The sequence below is a fragment of the Macrosteles quadrilineatus genome, unplaced genomic scaffold (assembly GCF_028750875.1).
Source record: "Macrosteles quadrilineatus isolate MER2022 unplaced genomic scaffold, UCM_ALF_1.0 Scaffold_2__2_contigs__length_208266976, whole genome shotgun sequence".
Lineage (NCBI taxonomy): Eukaryota > Metazoa > Arthropoda > Insecta > Hemiptera > Cicadellidae > Macrosteles > Macrosteles quadrilineatus.
This window is the reverse complement of record NW_026542595.1, coordinates 177194244-177215727: the sequence shown is the minus strand read 5'-3', so window position 1 is coordinate 177215727 and position 21484 is coordinate 177194244. Positions and strand designations below refer to the sequence as shown.

Sequence of the window (21484 nt, the reverse complement as noted above, 5' to 3'; positions counted from 1 at the left end):
AGATACACGACTAAGAGTAGCAAGTAAAAATCCACACTTAGTTCATACCTAACCTTTACAAAAACCAATCAACCATTTTGCTAACCACAATTATACAGTACAACTTTTAAGACTTTTCTTGCTGTTAGTCAGATTCTATTTTCCATTTCTACAATCGCAACAGCCAGACAATATTTTGGTGAATACAAGAACAAACCTAGACCTAGTGTTAATCCGTCAACAACACCCAAGAAAACTGACAAGACAAAAAACTGCACACCAGGGGGGAACCCACATGTGCCCAGAATCCAATGTTTGTGGAAACGAGAAGCAATATGGTGGCAGATCTATGAGTCACTGAGTCCGCGGACAAAACCTACGGCCTTACGGAACTTCAAACGAGTTACTTAGCCATGAAATGAGAGGCTTTAGATGGTTAACTACCACATGTATTAGGATAGTTAATGTGTGTAAACCCCAAAGTGGGTTCATGCTAGATAGTTTGAAAGAGATAAGAAATCTAGACTTGAGTTGATTAGATGGACTAACGTAAATTTATAACTCGTTTTATACCAAGCTAATATTTTTAACAAGTCCTTAGAAAAATCACAATTGGGTCCGGAAATTCTCTTTAGGATTGAATTAAAAATTTAGGATTGAATTAACAATCAACTAGAGTCAGATCATATAATTTTGTTGAGACTGTTTTTTAAAACAACTATATCAGACTAGGATTCATATTTTGCCCAAACTATTGCGTAGACCACAACTGGCAGTTTACATCCATTGTTAACTACCCTAATATGTGTGATGCGCTGCATGCAGTTCTTTGATTTGAGGTGAAATATGTATATGTAAAATAAAGAAAAGTTACTTGTAATACCACCAACATGTATAGGTATTACGTTATACTGCAACTGTTTTATCAACTTTAAACCATTGCAAATTATTTTTTTAACTTTTAGCATATTTAGTAAAAAAAATAAAGCCTTCTTTAACCTTTAAAAGGAATAAAACAAAACACAGCTAATTTTGGGAAAAATAGAGTTATTCTAAAGATCATTCAAAAAGGCTCTCCACCACATTTATTTAATTTAATGGTAAAAAAAAATTATTTTATCGAAAACAAATCTGTATGATTTTAATTTGTTTAACTATATCAAGGATTTTGAGGTGGATAGGTTACAAGCAGGCTCAACTTACTGACTAAAATAGATAAAAATTTACAAATAAACACATGGAATGATCAGAGTAGACCTAGTAGTATTTGTTGTGGAACAAGTTAGTAGATTCAAAAATTCGTTGAGTTCATTTGTACATTTTTATCTGTTTTTGTCACCTAGTTCGTTAAGTCTGTCTGTAGTTAAACCTGAACACCACAAAATACTTAAAAATCCTGGCCTAAATCCATCTTTACCAGAATTGTCATAAATCAAATTTTATTTTAACTGTTATTTAGCTTTTTTAAATATGTTACAAGTGGATTATTATCATTAAGCATCTTAGGTGGGATAAAAAAAAGTAATGATGACGTAAATGCTAAAAATATTTTAGAAAAATATTCTACTTTTAATGGTTTGTTACAACAATAAACCTTTTTTAACAAAACACATATTTTAAAAGCCTCTCAATTTCAAACAGTCAAATCCGCCCCAGGAGTATGGACATATGTAGTTCCCCAGTTACCGTTGTTTTATCGATAATAAACTTGGTGTGTGGGTCCCAACGGAGCACCAGACGGCCCCAGCACGGCCTGGGGTCGACCGCTGCCACGTTCACTACGCTACACGGCCAACTGTAAGTGATCTGCAACCACATGCTTGTTGTACCCTCGCCTATCCATTGCTATTGCCCACTATCTGGCATAGTTTTAGTATTGATACATGATTCTTTAACTGAAGTTCAACTGAAGTTGAACTGATATGTTCAACAAAAAAGCCTGGTTTTCCTAGTTGCCAAATAAGACTGCGTTTATTCGGCATAGGGTCAGGTATAGGTGTTATTCATCTGTCAAATTCAGCAGGGGCTGTATGCCTTGGCTGGAGGAGCAGTAAGTCCCACACTATGTAGGACATAAAGGTTTACATCAGTTCCTGGAAGAGGAAAATAGACATGCTCCTTAACTATTTTTGTTACCTAATGCAGTGAATTGATACAGTTATTTTTTTAACAGTTAATGGATTTAATTTGTTTAGTTCAGTTAGTCCTACATTAAGTTCTGAACGATGGGTTTCAAAAATTCAAATTAAAACCAAGACTATCAAATTAGTTAAATTCAAACGTATTCTCTTGCTAATTAGCATTTTTTTGTCTTGGGATAAAAGATTTGAGTAGAACGTCACAAATCTATGTTTTGAGAAGGTCTTAAAGTTGACAAACTGGAACAGTAGACTACTAAAACTTGACACATAAAACTATTCCGCAATTGAATATCACAGGTCAAGGAAAGTGTAATGTCTTTGCCTTAAAATGCTGCTGCTAGAAAACATACACAACATTGATTCCACAGCCGTATTTGGCAGGCAAATTTGACAACTAGGAAAACGTTAAGTTTTTTTTTTTTAGATTGCAGGCTTTTACCAGAATGGGAGAGAATCCATTATCTACTCAAGAAAGAAAAACTTTACAAACTACACAACAGTTAGAACATTCACAGTCACTTAAGAGAGATGTCTTGGGACCTGAAGACATCTCTCTTTTCAACTCAAACCAACTCTGGTTGAAAATACTGCTTTCAGTGACAGTGAAACGTTCCATTTTGTTTTATATTGCGTAAAGTTTAGTGTTCCTTGTGCCATAGATTAGATAAGCCTGTTAAAATAAAAACCCTTAAAACATGGCCTTTGTCTTCTAAGTTAAACTCTCAACCTGAAATGTAACTTAGTAGGCCTACTTCAACTTTACTTTCAAAACCTAACTTGAGATACAAAGCCTTTAATATCTCTTAGCGAATCAATTAAACACAAGCTCATACTGAGTGATGTGTTGATTCAACCAATTGGTAGCTGCAAGTAAAAACGTCTTTTTCCTTAATTTAACCAAAAATACACTTGAGCAATCAAACTTACCAAGATTGAAGAGATCCAAAATAAAACATGATAAGAGTTGTTATAATTACTACTCTAACATTTCGGTCTCAATACTGAGGGCTATCTTCGGAGCAACTTGACTTCACTTAAAACTTCATAGTGCAGGAGTCAAGTCGCCCTGAAGATGGCATCTTGATTGACGACGAAAGGTCGGGGTACTAATCATAAAAAAAAAACAATAGAAATACTGTTGGTCAAGTAATTTCGAGCGAGAATTTCAGTATTCGGCTCAACTCAAATTTTTAAGGAACATGAATGTTAAAAAAAAGTTGTCCAAAAACAATATTGAATTGAGTATTTAAATTACTATACTCTGCTCAGCGAGCACCTTAAATCCATATTGTATATTATAAATACATTGATATTAAACCCAATTTTTAAACTTTTGGAAGAGATATTGGACTTACCTCATTGTCCAGAACGGTGGCTATCACCTCCACCAGCATCGTGCCGAGGTTGTATGTGGATGACTCAGGACTACATGCCTCGACCAACAGCGACGGCTGGATATAGTGGACCATCTTCTTGATCAGGCTTAAACTCGCTTTCCTAAAATGGAATACGAGTAAGTATTAGTTTTCAAGATTTTCAGTAGTGATGGTCAAAACGACTAATTTTCTATCTCAAAATCGAAACAAAAACATTAAAAATCGGAATCTTAAAACATAAATACAAATAATTTTTACATACTTGCTTGTAGTTAAAAATACAAGTAATAATTAAATGTTTATTAAGCAAACAAAACTGAAAGATAATGGATTCCAAACACTGTAATAGTAAAATGAATATGTGACACTTCATTCTTATTTAAATGTTTCAAAAGTTTATTGAGAATCTAACAATGTGAATGGCAATTTATCTGAACTCGTAAGGGAAGAATACCGATCAAGTTTAAATTGTTTTCTTGTAAGAACATTTTGTTAATATTTTAAAGTAGAAAGCAAAGGATGTGAACAATGTTCGTGATTTTGCCAGGAGACTTTCATATTTTCTGTTGCAAACAATAATGACGGCACCAAAAAATGCCAGCAATTTCAGTTTTGAACCGTCTCAAAGCTTTAGCGGTTATGAGATAGTATCTTCAGTAGTAATTAGTAATGTATCTTACCTGACACTAGCGAGCATTGTGCATTGGAAGGTGTTACAAAATACTGGTAACAGTCTTCGTAGGTACAGAGGAGACATTTCCGGGTCTCCCTTTGGTTCAGTGCTTTCTTCCGCTTCTACAGTGTCCTGCTTCTTGTCTTTGTCTACTGGCAGCATCCATTCACCTGCAGATAAGATTGATGTGGTTATATAAACACCATTGACATCTATCATACCAATGTCTTGAAGCAAGTTCCAATCTTCCTTTTGTTAAAATATATAATAGCAGAAGCTATCTTTTAGTTGAGTGGAGAAAATTCTTCAATTTTTAAAACAGAAGCGGATATAAAATAATTGCTACATTATTTCTTTAGCCTTTTAGGTTTTTTTCTATATTCCCACAAGTTCAAAAGATAAAACAAAGCTTAGCTGAGCTTAAAGTTCACCTGGACCAAAAGACCGTACTTTTATATGAGCTTCAGTCAAACAGATAAGTTGGAGGCCCGGATTGGAAGATGAGTGAGGATACAATTTAAAATTTTTTTTCCAATGTGTCTTATTTTAGGCTATATTTTAGGAATAAGCTTGAAAAAAAAATTAAAGTCAACTATTTCGCCAACTAATATTGTATTTGCTAGCTAGTTTAATTTCAAATTATTATGCTTTTATCCTATAAAACAATTTCTTACTATTTTAACACCTGCTTTTTAATTTCTTTTTTTCTTCTATGCCAGTAGCGTACAAGAGGTTAACGTGAGAATAAAGTTTTTATAGTTAAAGAAGTCTTCTGACAACAAATGACTAGTTTGCGTTAGTCGAGACTGTGTTACCAGTGAATTGATTTTGTTTCTAACACTGAAAAGTACACATCAGTGGTCTATACAACCATGATTGTGTAGTGAAATTTTGTTGATGCCACTCTAGGTAAATATACATTTCATCATTGTCTTGATCTAAAAAGTCTCCAGTCTCTTACAAGTTCAGACTCACCAGGGGATTGCAAGATGGCGGCTACCTCTCGATGCCCTTCGTCCACCCTCTCTCTGGCTTTGTCGAGAGGAGTCTTGCCGTCTTCGTCTCGGAGGTCAGGGTTCGCCCCGTGGCGCAACAACACCTTGGCTATGGCTGGGCGGCCGAAACACGCGGCGTAGTGCAGCGACGACGACCGCTGGCCTGAGTATGCGACAGTTAGATGGTTTCCATTGTGTTTGACTGAGTAAGAGGATAATAATGAGGAGTCTGGAAATGAAAGGGATAATGTGGACCCATCAAGGAGTGGAAAAGGATTGTACAGATATAAATATACAAGAGAAATCTGCCTATACTAAAATCATGGCTATCAGAATCATATTATTCAATTTAATCTCAGAAGTCCTAAGAGAATTTATTTTCTCCACTATAAAGGGTGAAAATAGAAAAAGTCTTTTATAAGACAAATGAAAATGTATTGGTACAGGAGACTGTAGGTTCCCTTGCCAAACTCAGTGAACCCTATACTTACTCAATTGTGGGAAACTTTAGGGTATAAAAACCTGTTTGAAATCTAAATATATAATGGGTCTTGTGGTCTAAAACCAATAATCAATTACTTCTCTACCATCTTCTTGGTTAAAAACCATCTACAATGAAAATTTACACTGTGTCTGGTGTAAGAGTGGACTAAGATTTTTTCTAATACAGAGGAGATACAGTATCTCCTTACCTTTGTTGACATCAGCGCCTCGCTCACAGAGGAACTCCACCATCTCCTGGGTGCCGAAAGCTGAAGCCCAGTTGAGCAGAGTTTGACCCACATCATCCATGAAATTAACTTCAATTCCTGTAAACAAGTTTAATTAGCTAACTTCTAACACATTCTATAAGGTTGATTGAAGAATACTTTAATTTACAGGTTAAAGAGCTTAAATCATATTGGTTATATTTTAAGGAAACCCACAAGATGTCGATGAATTAGCATCACTGAGCTATGATGAAAACTTAATTCAGCAACAAATTCCAATAAACTGCCCAAAGTATTTACAGTACAAGCTCTAATATCCACTGTGGGCTGGACCAATAAGGTTTTGTTGTTGCATGAAATGGTTAAATATTCAGGATAATAAAATTCAAGAGAGAAATTGTAAACTAACCTGTGTCAATAGCCTCGATGAGTGCGTCGGTGTCTTTGCTGCGGATACAGTCGATGAGCTGACGATGAGTCTTCTCCCCTGCAGAGTCCATCCTACGCAGTCTGGGCAGCAACTGACCACTAGCTCCCCCTCCACTGGCTCCTCGAGACAGGGCTTTGCGGCCCTCAAACAGCAACACCAGCAGCAGGTCTACCAACCTCATAGTGTCTAACACACACCTAATAAAACATAGGGAAATAGTTCAGTATTTTGACTGATAAGCCAGCTAAGACCATTTTGAGACTGACCGCCTTCCAAATCACATTAAATATTCTTATTTTTCAACATTGCATTGCCCATGTAACTTTAAATGTAAAGGTTTATTACTATCTTTGGATCACTTCGTAGACCAGACCAGTAGATCTAGCCTATTATGTTGTATCAGGTCAAATTTTAATGGGTGGTAATATTTTCATGGTCAAAACAAATCCGTTGATTTGGTTCACACAACGAACGCTTGACGTCGTGTGGAGGGGATAGCTGTAGCTCTCAACCTTAACACCAAGGCGATCCCACCTTAACACCAAGGCGATCCCAACACCAGGTGCGTTGCAACAAACTGCGAATTTCCATAAGCAGGTATACAAACCTTTTTCAATATTAATTGGTAATTAAGATATTGCTTCATAACACCATTATTTGGTAAATCAAATTAATTGCAAAGCCACAAAAATAACACATGTAAAATATATTTTCATGAAAGTACAACTTCTATCTTTCTACAGGCTGTAGATTGATTTATATTTTAATATAAAATTAGTATGATAGTAAATCATTATTCCCAATCAAGTTTTGACCAATGCCATATTCTTACCTTTCATCTCCTTTTAAGGCCTTCTCAATAGCATCAGGCAACTCTGACCTGAGCAAATCCTGTAAAATATAAGCAGATTTACTTTAACTTGACTTGACTACTTGCAATGAACTAAACTGTACTTTAACCAACACTTCTTTACAAACAACAAACCTAATTATGTATTCAGAAAATAATTTTATAATAATTTAAGGTTTAAAGAACTATATTAACATGAAATGTCAAAAATTGTTCAGTATAGGTTTCTTTAATGTTGAAGGGATGAAACAGAACTTTCTTGACCCGGCGAGCGGGATTGTTATTTTGATTGTGTGGTGATTTGCCTACTCACATGTGTTATGCTGGGGGATCCACGACACAGTGTTGACAACAGACTGATGATGGTGGACACTGATGCTGGAGACTTAGTCTCCGTCGTGTTGGTACTTGTGTTGGCTCCAGGAGTACCTGTATCATTACACCATTAACAACCCTGGAAATGTACAATATTAAGAAAAGTCCATGTGGTCGTAGTGTTTGCTTTGGGAAAAAAAGTATTTTCTAATATAATATATTCCCTATATATATGCTAAACCCTCCTATCAATTTGTCTTGGTAAAAGATTTCCTGTGTTCGTCAGAAATTAGTAATTTATAGTACTCTATTAGAGGCTCAACGGAACGTTAATTTTGGTTAAAAAATTTGCGACAACTTTAACATAGCGGTGGGGATGGAATGTCTCGTTCCATTAATAGTTAACGCTACGACCTACAAGATCTTTGTTCCTAACCTTTGACCAACCAATCATCAGACTATGAAAACGGCTACATCCACTAAGTCCCATACTATCACTTAAATAAGTCACACAAACTAGGCTATTTGAGCTATACAAGGAACATCCCATCAATGACAATCTCTTTTTATTATTATTTATTGCTCCTACTCTCACTGTCAATACTCACTTGGTCCTGACACAGTTGTCTGCGAAGGCCCTGCGGCGTTGGACAGACGAGTCAACAACTCCGAGACTAGACCATGCTCAGCAAGTGGCGCAGGGTCTACTCCTCGTCTTGTAAACCTGCAAATCACGGGAAATTACAGTTGAGCTAAAATGCTATGTACATCTTAAGTATTATGATTTTGTAAGGCTGTGGCATAACTGTTTGGTATGATGGATTTAAAACCATTTCAGAAAAAAATAGGTTACACAATTCCCTAGTTTCTGATCAATTCTAACAACTAGGTAGTTACAGGGTGTCTAGTTTATTTCCATTATAAAATTCAAGACTAATTCCAGACTTTTCAAGACTAATCCCAGATATTTCAAGACTAGTTTTTTCCACAATTAGTGGGTGTTGATACCAAAATGTATCGATTCTAGATTCTTGATACCGATACCAATTTTTATAGCTTAACCAAATTTTCTAAATAATACTACACCTACCAACTCTTTGTCTTTGTCATAAAGTAGTATTATGATAATGTGGTGTTTTCAAGTAAAGAAATAATGCAGCAATAAAAAATTCTAACTAGCAAATTTGGTTTTTTTTACATGAAATCTTCCGCGTACTCTACGTTTAACCATCATCATTGACTGCAGCGGTTACAAAAACGTGATCGTCGTCGTCCGCGATCACGGCAAAATCATGAACATTTCCCGCGACCGTGTATACATCATCGTCGTCTCCCGCGGTCACGGAAACCTCATCTTCGTCTCCCGCGGTCACGGAAACGTAATCGTCGTCGTCCGCGATCACGACAAACTCATGAATATTTCCCGCGGCCGAGCAGATATCAATGATATCATCGTCGACTCCCGCGGTCATGGAAACGTCCTCGTCATCTCCCGCGGTCACAGAAACGTTATTGTCATCTCCCGCGGTCACAGAAACGTCATCGTCGTCGTCCGCGATCGCGACAAAATCATGGACATTTCCCGCGGCCGAGCAGATATCATCGTCGTCTCCCACGGTCACGGAAACGTCATCGTCATCTCCCGCGGTCACGGAAAGGTCATCGTCGTCTCCCGTGGTTTCGGAAACGTCATCATCGTCGTCCACTATCGCGGCATAATCGTGAACATTTCCCGAGGCCGTGAGGACAATCATCATTGGCTTTCGCGGTTACGTAAATGGAAGACGACGATCGCGGTAAAATCATAAAAATTCCCGACTTTGAAATCAAATTTAAGACTAAATCCCGACTTTTCAAGACCATTTTGAAATTCAATACTAATTCCCGACTTTCCCGACTACTAGACACCCTGTAGTTATATAACTTTATTTCATTTCATTTCATTTCATATAACTTTATTCATTAAAGTACAATACATAGATACAGGAATGGCGTCAAGAGTAATTTAATAAAACTAACTAACTAAAATACTCATCATTATCATGCATGGCATAATAACATACCATCAATATTAATAGCTTTTCAGATCAAATAAATTAAAACAAGCAGTGCAATATGAAAGTTTATACATGAAAATATCAAAATTAAAAATATAGATAAAATTATTTTAAAACCAAAAGTTTCAATTGATATGAAACAGAGCAATTAATAACTTAAAGAACTAAAACTCTTCAAAGGAGTACATAGCCTTGTTGATAAGAAACTTTTTCAATTTTGATTTAAATTTATTTTTGGAAGTTTCTAATTTGATTTCTTTAGGAAGTTTATTATAAAATTTGGAACCGGCATATTTAGGTGTCTTCGTAAAAAGTTGCAGAGTATGTGAGCTTGTGGCCAGGTTTTCTCGATTTCTAGTGAAGTAATTGTGATAGTCTCCAATAAGTTGTAATTCATTAAATCTGTCCTTTACTGATAATACTGTTTCATAGACATACATTCCATAAACAGTCATAATATTCTCAGTTTTAAAATATTCTTTGACTGAAGTTCTGCGTTTTAAATTGCACAAAATTCTAATAGCTTTCTTTTGCTTTTTTAGAATTGATTTTAATTTTTTCTTTTTTGCTGCACCATAAAGTGAAACTCCAAATGATATGATTGAATGTATGTACAAAAAATATATAATTTTTAAAGTTTCCTTTTCACATAGGGGTTTTAATCTTGTTAGTGCATAAAGGCCAGATGAAATTTTAGAAAGTAACTGATCAATATGATGATTCCACTTCAAATTTTCATCAATTTCTAATCCCAAGAATTTAATGTGGTCTTTATTTTGAATTATGTTGTTATTAACTACAATTTTTGGCAGATTTTGCGGTTTAGTTTTTCCTGCTTGGAAACACATAAAATTAGTTTTATCTGTGTTCAAACGCAAATTATTCGAATTAAAAAAACTGTTAAGTAATAATATATCAGAATTGGCCTTGGCTTCAAGTTCAGCATAGGTTCCTGCGGCTATTTTTAAATTTGCATCATCAGCATATAGGCAAAGCTTGCTAAAATCACTGAGTTGAGGAAAATTTCTCAAATAAAAGATGAATAAAAGAGGGCCTAGGATCGATCCTTGGGGCACCCCATATTTTACTTCCCGAGTACAAGAATTGTAAGAAATTTTATAATTTTTGTTATTACAGTGACTCAGTTCTACGTATTGTTTCCTATCAAAAAGATATGACTTGAACCAGTTCAAAGCAGTACTATTTAGTCCACTACTACTGAGCTTTGAAAGCAACAACTCATGAGAAATTGAATCAAAAGCTTTACTGAGGTCCATGAACAACCCTACCACTTTAGATTTACTCTCTAAGCTATCAACGATGGATTCAATGAAAGCTGTGGCAGCTGTTATGACAGATCTGCCACTTCGGAATCCATGTTGGCAGTCATCAAATGTACCATTATTTTCAAAGAAGCATACCAGTTGGTTATAAACAACCTTTTCATAGATTTTTGAAATTGAAGGCAGCAAAGCAATCGGTCTATAGTTTGATACTGTTTGTCTGTTTCCTTTTTTGAATAGCGGTTTTAATTTTGTTATTTTGAGTTTGTTAGGGAAAATTCCTGATATCAAAGATGAGTTAATGAGATGAGTTATTGGTTTAAGTAGGACTGATTTCGCTTTTTTAAAAAGAACCACAGGAATACCATCGTAGCCAGCACTACAGGAATTTTTTAGACTTTTAATAATTTTATCAATGTCGCTCTCATCAACAAAGCTAAATTTAAAGCTCCTTTTATCTAAAGGAAGTACAGGATGCAGTGTGTCATCAACATTTTTTTGGAATGTATTTATATTATTGAAAGTTTCAGTTTCTTTTACAATATCAGCAAAATAATTTATGAATTGGCCACAGACCAGGGAAGGGTCAGAACATACATAATCATTTACTACTAGGTTTATATTATGATTATTAATAGTTTTGGCTCCTACTTCAGAGTTCACAATCTTCCAAGTTGCCTTATTAACATTGTCAGAACTACCAATTTTTCTTTTATAATACTGTTTTTTTGAAGAAAACAATTTCTTTCTAAACTGCTTATTTGTTTCTCTAGCCTCATGTAACAACTTTTTGCAATTTAACTCTCTAGCCGCTTTGTTAAGATTAATAATATTTTGTCTTTCCAACTTCAGTTCATTAGGAATCCACTTACAGTTAGTATGTTGTCTTGAGAGAGTTGATGGAAAGAATGTATTAAAATAATGCATAAATATTTCATAAAAAACATCATACTTGCATTCCACAGGACATAAATAAAGATTAAGCCATGACTCATGTTGTAAAGCAGATATAAATTGTTCGACGTTTTTATCATTAAAATTTCTTTTATGTTCAAAATAAACAGAAGAATTATTCAGGCTATTTTTCGTATTAGTAAAAACTTCAATTATTTGGCCATCATGGTCCGAAAGTTGTGTATTAATACCCGTAATTTTATAACAGCTGCTATCTAAATTTGTAAAAACATTATCTATTGCAGTTTTAGTTGTATCGGTGATTCTTGTAGGAAAATCAACCAATAAGTATAAGTAGAGTGTTAAGAGAAATACAAATTTTTAAATCTTATTTACATTGAATGAGATATTAAATAAGAAAGTAAAATGTATCGTTGACAATTGATTTTGACAGATAATGTGGGACTTACGGGTCTTTAAAGTGGTAATTTTGTTTTAGTTACAAATAATAATAATACAAATGATGGGGCTGAACCACATGATTGAAAGATACTATCAATGATTTAAAAAAACCATAATAATCAGGCAAGTTTACACACAAACTGACCTGTCCGACAGTGAAGCAAAGCACCTGAGCGCTCCGTCCGCTACGTGTGTATCTTCATGCCGCAGTAGTGTAGAGAGAGCCTGTACACAGGCGGGTAATGTGGGGTCCGCTGGCTCCATCTTGGTACATAACCGTGACACCACGGTCATCGCAGAGTGTAGCGTATCTTTGTGTACGCGAGACGCGTAGTCGCGAATGAAGGACAACACGCAGGCTAAGCCGCCTGCTTCAAACACTGCGCCTGCCTCACGGGAACATATCAACTCCAGCACCTGTAGCAGATAAAATTGACATTGACTAAAGCACAAGCATTTATTTCAAGGTCTTTTTACACCTCTTGACTTTGTTTAAGTCTATCGAGAGTCTGAAAAAGTTTTTGTCAGAGAAAACCAACACTTAGGTACATACAAAGGTGACAAAAAGTAGTATATAACCAGCTTTTAACCTTCCTTGAATCAAACAAATTGTTGGATCCCGAGCAACATGGCTTCCGACAGGGAAAATCTACGATAACTGCTGGTATCGATTTTATTAAATCAATAATTGACTCCATTGACAGAAATGAGAAGGTAATTGGAATTTTTCTCGACTTTTCAAAAGCATTTGACTCTGTTTCACATAAGAAATTGATAGAAATTCTTCACGGCTTAAATATAAATAATAAAGAGCTTAAGTGGTTCAGTTCATACTTGCAAGGAAGGCAACAATGTGTCCAAATACAGCATAATTTCTGCCATCCAAATAATAAATACTCTTATACTCAAAATGTTTACTCTGAATACAAAAATATTAAATATGGTGTCCCCCAGGGATCTATTTTGGGCCCTCTTTTATTTCTTTGTTATATGAGGGGGTTCCCACTAGCTGTCGATGGAGGAAGTTCAGTGTGTCTTTATGCTGATGACACCAACATCACAGTTACAGGCAATTCCCAAGAGGAAGTCGAACTGAAATCTTTTCTAAATCTTTTATCAATTAATGATTTCTCAAGTAGCAAAAATCTCCTAATAAATTACAGTAAATCAAATTTTGTATCATTCTCCACAAAACAATCAAGATGTAAATTGAACCCGAATATTTACCTTGATAATTCAAACTTGAGTCAAGTGGAGTACACGAAATTTCTCGGATTGATATTGGATCAAAACCTAAATTGGGATTTGCATGTTGAGCATGTAATTGATAAAATGTCAAAAGGTAGATACGCCCTGCAACAAATGTCAAGGGTGTGTGATATTGATACTTTAAAAACCATATACTTTGCATTAATAAATTCTCACATATCCTATGGTATAGCAATTTATGGAGGAACTACCCAGAAAAATTTGGATAAAATTCTTCATCATCAAAAAAAAGCACTCCGAATTATTTTCAAAATTAAAAATAAACGCCAATCAATGAAACCATTTTTTTCTAAATTAGGTGTTATGACAGTCTATGACTTGTATATTTATGAAACTATATTACATGTAAAAAAATTAAACCTCCAAACTAATAGTACAAATATTCGACACTATAAATTAAGGCATACTAGGCAGGTTGAACGACATAAATTAAAGTTTTTTGAGAAGAAATGTAGTTTCATTGGCATAAAATTCTTATTTAATTTACCTAAAGTTATAATAGAGGAAAAACGTTTTGACGTTTTTAAAAAAAAGATTGAAAAATTATCTCCTTTCATTGTCTTTGTATTCTTTGGATGAATTTTGGAATTCAAGAGAAATCATAGATGATAGTTTAGAAAGATGATTTGATTTAATTTTGTTTTGTTTATTATTCTTAAGCTTAAAATTTGTTTTGAAAAGATAATGATTGTTTTAGCGATAAGTAAAGCATAATTCATCTTAATATTTATTTGACGCTATTCATTGTATAAAAACTTGTACTGTGAATGAATAAAGAGAATTTGAATTGAATTGAATTGACAATTAATCAATGTGGCTATTATTTTTTAAATATTCAAACCTTGAAAATTGTGTTAGGCCTAAATACATTGTACTCGGTTAAAGCATATGAAGAATTGAGTAATTGGGTTGCTGATTTCATAAAATCACAGATGTATGAAGATTTTATGAGACTCCAAAGAAATATTTCAGACCCAAACAAATGTCAACTGAAATTTTTTAATATTTTCTACAAACTTCACCTTTATACACTGCTCTGCTAGATCTCGGCTAGTGCGAGACGCCACCTCGGCGACCACCAGCCTATTGCAGATGGCCTTGACTGCGCCGTCCATAGCTACGATGCGCCGAGTGCACTCTGCACTCACGTCCAGGTAGTATGTGATGGCACGAGCTGTCACCTCCAGTACGTTGTCTGGCGCACATTCGTCCAGGAAGATCTGACACAAGGCCGGCAGGAACGAACGTGGTGGACAGCTGAAGAATCATTCACAGTGTCTTTGCTATTGCTTGTAAAGTATATCCTAACATTTGTGGTAGAAAATATGCATTATCTCATAATTCATATTTATTTCTGGTTGGTCATGTAAATTCTACGTTTGTCTTTTTATCTTTGACCACAATATTTCTATATTTCACTAAAGGCCTATAGCCTAAAAATAAAAAATACAATTTGTGTCCATCTCAATACTAGTGTATGAACCAGCATGTGTTGTGTGCAATCCCTATTTAAAGTTATTAAGTGCCATCAATTTCCACCCAAGACTAACGAGGGAAGATCACCTAAAGGTAATTTAAGGTGGGCCCTCCCACCAGCTTAGCAACACATATTAGTACCGGTACTTAAGGTTAAAATGAATTGCAGTGGCTTACCTAAAGCCGATTTGTAGATCCAAACACGTCTGGCTAAATATTTTCTATGTCTCATCATGAGAAAAATAAAACAAAATCAATGTTGCGGTATATAATGGGGTGGAGTTCATAGCTAAGGTAGGCCTACTAGGCTAATATTTTCTGCATCGCAAACTCATCTTTTGTAGGGGGGAGTAAAACACAAGTAGGCTACAATAGACACTCACTAATATTGCACTTTTGGTGCTTTGGCGATTCGGGTTTACTAAACATCTTAAGTAAATCATTGGACAGTCTTCTGACAGCTCACTACTGAGCCCATCACTTCAGCCTTTGACGAACTTACTAATATGTTGCGTAAAAACAGAATTCCAAAATTTTTGTAGTCCTTAAGTTCGATACCGATTATTGAAAGTTCCAGATCACTAGATGCTGGGACTTAACTGTACAAATAGTCAACTTTTAAACGGGTCTAATGCAAATATTAATCACCTTTCAAAGCAGCGGTCGACATTGTCCGACATGAGCAGCAACATACACAGCTGCTCTAGAGCAATCAGCTGCATGTCCCTCTCATCTCCCTGACCCATCTTGAGCCACTCCAGCAGAGTCTCTGGGTCCACCTCCGCCATGGCTGACTCTGTAACACACAATCATACAAATGTAGATATTGTAAGTTACTCCATCGTAAGTCTTATATAAAACCACAATTAATTTAGGTGATTACAACAATAGTATAATGAATGACTTGGACTACCCTACTTTTGATAAGCGTACCGGTACTACCTATATACACTCTTGTTTATAAAACTAGATCTAATTTAGGTTAATAAAAAGAGTACCTAAAAAAATCCAAGCTCATCTATATGACTAGGTAGCCTAGTTGAGTCGTGTGTGTTATGGCCGGGCGCATATCTTTCTGTAATTTAATGAATTTGTGGGTGTTGTTTTCTTTGTGTATTTTGATGAGGACATCATGTTCCAATAATCTTCAGTTAGCCGACAAGGCTTGAAAATGAAGCGTCAGATTTAAAACTATTCGCTTGAAAGACTATTCAAGGATGACGACTTAAGGTACGTGAACCTATTTTTATACTGTCTTAAATCAATCCTGGAGGCAATGCTGAATAAATTAAGGAAATAGGCCTATAGTTTTGGCAGTTTATGAAGAGTGTGTTGATAGGCTTAGGGCCTATTTGGTTTACTATTGTTAGCCAACCAAAGAATATGAACGTATAGGAACTCTGCAATAACTTGGTTAGCCTGCCTATATTTTTAATATTAGCCTACTCAATTCACTTAAAAAAAACAGGAGATTCTCATAGCCTCACTTGAACCCACTGCACGTAGAATAAGACTTACTTCACATTAATATGAGAAGTCTACTTACTTTCACCCTTTCACTATCCAAATTCAATGGCAATGGTAATGGAAACAACTAGGCCTTGATACCAAACAATATTAATTCACGACTCATGATTTAGGCCTACTAGATAACCTCTACACAACGACCAGCAACAACAACTGATTCACCAAAACAGACGATACGAACACGAAAACATTTTGGATTTTGGACGGTCTTCAAATAGGAATGTTCCCGAACGAATGCGTCACACGTGATCTCAGAGATTCATACTACGCACACTTTTGCAATCTGGCAACGTTACGTTGAAACTTGTAATACAGGACGAAGACAAACACACGAAACGGAAGAAGTAAGGAGTGAAGGTCAACAAAACAAGAAGAAGAAACTGCGAAACAGCTGTGTTCGACGCATGCGCATTCTGTTACGTGGCACAGCTGTTTCAAGTTTCTACAGCGCTGCCAACCTATGGATGTTGCCAACACACTAATATTTGACACCACGAGACCACGATTGTAAATTTGGAAGAGAGAGAGTGCCTTCGCCTTGTATTCCGCTATTCGACCGTAACGACTGACAAAATTAATTACTTCCAGCTGTAGTTGAAGCAAAACACGTTTAGCAGGCTAATCCGATAGATACACATACAAACATTACAATAATTCACAAATAGTAATTCACGGACCAATAAAACTAAACGGCTTAATCCTTGAACACAAATCAGTTACAGAACACGCAAACGAAATAATTGAAAAAATCTATATATTAATTTGAAACTGTTTTTCTTTGTGACAGCTAATTTGAGAGAACGGCTGGGCGTAGAAACTTGGTAGGGGTCTCTAAAAAAAGGTCTTGGTCTGTAGATGAGCCATCAAAAGAGAAACGTGGTAAATTCCCTTGGGGCTCTGCCCCAGTGGCCTTTAAATTCCCATCCCATGTTATTCTTATGGAGGAAAAACGGGTTTTTATCACAGCTAATTTCAGAGAACGGCTGGGCGTAGAAACTTGGTAGGGGTCTCTAAATAAAGGTCTTAGTCTGCAGATGAGCCATCAAAAGAGAAACAAGGTAAATTCCCTTGGGGCTCTGCCCCAAAAGGCCTTTAAAGTCCCCTCTTCAGATTTGTTTACATCACGACCATATGCATACATTTACACTATTTTTTAATGAAACAGCTGTTAATATTTAAATTGTGATTTACTAAATCTGTCAAAATAAAGTATTTGCAATGGTTTTTTTCTGATTTTAAAATTGATTTTCTTCTGAATCGTGCCATGTTTTACAATATAATGTTCTATTACCAAATCAGTGGAAAATCCTAATATCACAGTAACTCTTACAATTATTTCTTATGGAGTTAACTTGACTATTAATAGTCAAAGCTTATATCTATTGTATGGGTTGGTTTCTGCCTTTTTTACCACTTCTTGGAGATTGCACGTAGACGATATTATTTGGCGTATTGCATCTGTAGTAGACGATACTTGGTTGGTGAAAAAAGTGAGAAATACTGGACAATTTGATATACTAAAAACAAAAAACTGAATTAACACTGTGCTACATTTCTTGAGCAATAATTGAAAGAGCCGATTTGCAAACAATAGAAACAGGAAAGTTATAGAACACAACCAAGTACAGTAGAAGAAATAGAAATAATGTTTATTTTTCCATTTATAATCCTTATTATAGACAATCTAATGCGGCTGAGTGGGGAAAATTTGTAGAAAACACTAAAAAACAAGGTCAGCTTTTGAAAAAAGATAAGATATTTACAAACATTTTTTATTATATCTAACTGCTATGTACATCTTGAGTATTTCCATAATCTTGAGTCGACTCTTATGTATGTCTGAGTGAGTGTCTGTAAGTATTTTTAAAATTTACTGATTTTTTATAAAAGTTTCTGTATCTATGATTTCTGTTTTGTTTTATTGTATTCAAGCTGATTATGTTAAAATATTTATACTATGTTTTAAAGTACAGGTTAGGTGTAAGAAAGGGCCATGAGGCCCTAACTTTGCCTGTGTAAATAAATGATTTTTCATTTCATTTATAAAGTCATCGGAAATTATGACTGTTATTCGTTTTAAAATAACGCCTGTAATGCTTCGCAATTGCTCGAATTCGAGCAACAGGTACACTAGTTACGATATTAAATTGTAAAATCGGCTGCTCCACAACCATTAGTCACTAGTTAGTTTTGCTTCAATGTATACAATTATGTTTATGATTTATTATGTTAAATACTCTACAGGTTTAGTTCACCCTTAGGTAAAAACTAATGTGTCTAAACATCATCAAGTTTCATAGCATTGACAATCATCACCACAAGTAACAGTTACAGCAACAGCAACAAGAGCAGTACTGTATGCCTAATAACTGTAACTGTACCATACCAGAGTAACTTCAACCACTTGTTTCACTCATTGATGATGATTGATGATTGCTCATGATTTCATCATCGAAGCGCTGGGTAATTTCTAATTTCCAACGCCAATCCTCGACAAGTACGGTATAATTAGTCACATCACGTTATCGTCACTAAACACAACCATTTTCAGCCTAATACCACTATCGCAAGTTAAGTTACATGCACATGCGAAATTACCAAAATGAAATCATCAATATGAATCATGACTCTATGATGAAGGAATATCATCATCAGCATGAATAACGTATTGATGATTTGATGTGCCATTTTACCTTCTTAAGAGTACATTTTAATTGTATTTAATTTCCAATTGATTTCTATAATATTTTCTTGATTTTAATATTGAAAGTTTAATCATGCAGCATTTTAATTATCAGATCAAAGGAATTCGAATTACGGTAATGTTATTGTAATACGGGTTTGCCACTTTATTTACGAAGCATTGCAGTATTCAGGAAGACAGGTAAGGTAGGTTATCTTAATAATATAACTTATTCTTTACTTCAACAACATTCAGTAGCGACCAAACAGAAGTTTGATGTTTTGATGAACAAACTTCATTTGACTGCCTGATGTTTGTTTTAGTATAAGACTTTCTACTAATATTTGTTATAGTGTGACTAGTGTGAGCATCTATCTATAATATGTGACGTTCTGTTCTCTGATGTTTGGTTTAGTGTGGTTATTTAAATGTGTCGTTCTGTCAACAAAGGTTGTTTTTGTGCAATCATGCACACGTGACCTGACCAATAGTGTGTGATCATTTATGACAGTTTTACCAATAATATTGCCTTGTAACTTTCGTGACGTGTTTATTTACATGATATTTACAATAATTTACGTGTGACACGCTCGCTACTAGAGAGTAGAGTATGGTGGAAGGTGGACGACGGATGCATAATCGATCACAGTTCGACCTTCAGAGTTCAATAGAGCGTCGCGCCACTGCCGTGTTGCCGTCCACCGAACACTATCGATGTGACAACGCGTTTTGTGAACAATTCGTTGTACAACGCCGCTGGTAGTAAACGCCTGAACATTTAACTGACAAAAGGTATTACAAATAACCCGTAGCAGCAAGTCTGCAGCCAATGTTTTTCCAAATAGTGTTAAAACCACCGGAAATTCTTATACACGTCAAATAAAAAATTCTCAATAACTAGGTATGAAAACCTAGAAACGTGGTTTAATTGAAGTTCAAAAGCAAATGAAATAAAACCATAGATGATGTAAAACCCTTTTTATTGTATGCTATACTGCGTATATTGACGGGAACTAAACCCGAATGAAATGTAAATCGTACACAGTATACTATCAAAATCACAACACTACTGCTGGCGGACGAGTTGCACGTCATGGTGGTTAGATACACAAGTGGATGCTTTGATTAGCACGATGATATCGAACCTGGAAGTTGCCTGGGAGACGCGACACAATATTGTGGTGTCGATATGTTGAAATATTCCAAACCTCCTACCTCTCCTACCAACCGTCAACCATGGTATAGTAACACTACTGCTGGCGGACGAGTTGCACGACATGGAGGTTAGATACACAAGTGATGCTTTGATTAGCACGATGATATCGAACCTGGAAGTTGCCTGGGAGACGCGACACAATATTGTGATGTCGATATGTTGAAATATTCCAAACCTCCTACCTCTCCTACCAACAGTCAACCATGGTATAGTAACACTACTGCTGGCGGACGAGTTGCACTTCATGGTGGTTAGATACACAAGTGATGCTTTGATTAGCACGATGTTATCGAACCTGGAAGTTGCCTAGGAGACGCGACACAATATTGTGGTGTCGATATGTTGAAATATTCCAAACCTCCTACCTCTCCTACCAACAGTCAACCATGGTATAGTAACACTACTGCTGGCGGACGAGTTGCACGTCATGGTGGTTAGATACACAAGTGATGCTTTGATTAGCACGATGATATCGAACCTGGAAGTTGCCTAGGAGACGCGACACAATATTGTGGTGTCGATATGTTGAAATATTCCAAACCTCCTACCTCTCCTACCAACAGTCAACCATGGTATAGTAACACTACTGCTGGCGGACGAGTTGCACGACATGGAGGTTAGATACACAAGTGATGCTTTGATTAGCACGATGATATCGAACCTGGAAGTTGCCTAGGAGACGCGACACAATATTGTGGTGTCGATATGTTGAAATATTCCAAACCTCCTACCTCTCCTACCAACAGTCAACCATGGTATAGTAACACTACTGCTGGCGGACGAGTTGCACGTCATGGTGGTTAGATACACAAGTGATGCTTTGATTAGCACGATGATATCGAACCTGGAAGTTGCCTAGGAGACGCGACACAATATTGTGGTGTCGATATGTTGAAATATTCCAAACCTCCTACCTCTCCTACCAACAGTCAACCATGGTATAGTAACACTACTGCTGGCGGACGAGTTGCACGTCATGGTGGTTAGATACACAAGTGATGCTTTGATTAGCACGATGATATCGAACCTGGAAGTTGCCTAGGAGACGCGACACAATATTGTGGTGTCGATATGTTGAAATATTCCAAACCTCCTACCTCTCCTACCAACCGTCAACCATGGTATAGTAACACTACGTCTACTACAGG

The 21484-nt window shown here is 35.9% G+C and overlaps 1 protein-coding gene across 1 annotated transcript in view; it reads right to left on the bottom strand.

The window, feature by feature from the left end:
- LOC128987322 (E3 ubiquitin-protein ligase HECTD1-like) overlaps positions 1–21484 on the bottom strand; it is a 101535-nt gene that overhangs the window by 55680 nt on the left and 24371 nt on the right. Inside the window, exons 3-14 of the mRNA XM_054408103.1 lie at positions 15559–15706; positions 14457–14691; positions 12311–12582; positions 8078–8193; positions 7468–7583; positions 7137–7195; positions 6284–6501; positions 5857–5973; positions 5145–5327; positions 4177–4339; positions 3476–3617; positions 1666–1785 (exon numbers count right to left, since the gene is read on the bottom strand). Coding sequence (XP_054264078.1) covers positions 1666–1785; positions 3476–3617; positions 4177–4339; positions 5145–5327; positions 5857–5973; positions 6284–6501; positions 7137–7195; positions 7468–7583; positions 8078–8193; positions 12311–12582; positions 14457–14691; positions 15559–15698 — 1881 coding nt within the window. The 5' untranslated portion in view covers positions 15699–15706. The remainder of the gene's footprint in view (positions 1–1665; positions 1786–3475; positions 3618–4176; positions 4340–5144; positions 5328–5856; positions 5974–6283; positions 6502–7136; positions 7196–7467; positions 7584–8077; positions 8194–12310; positions 12583–14456; positions 14692–15558; positions 15707–21484) is intronic.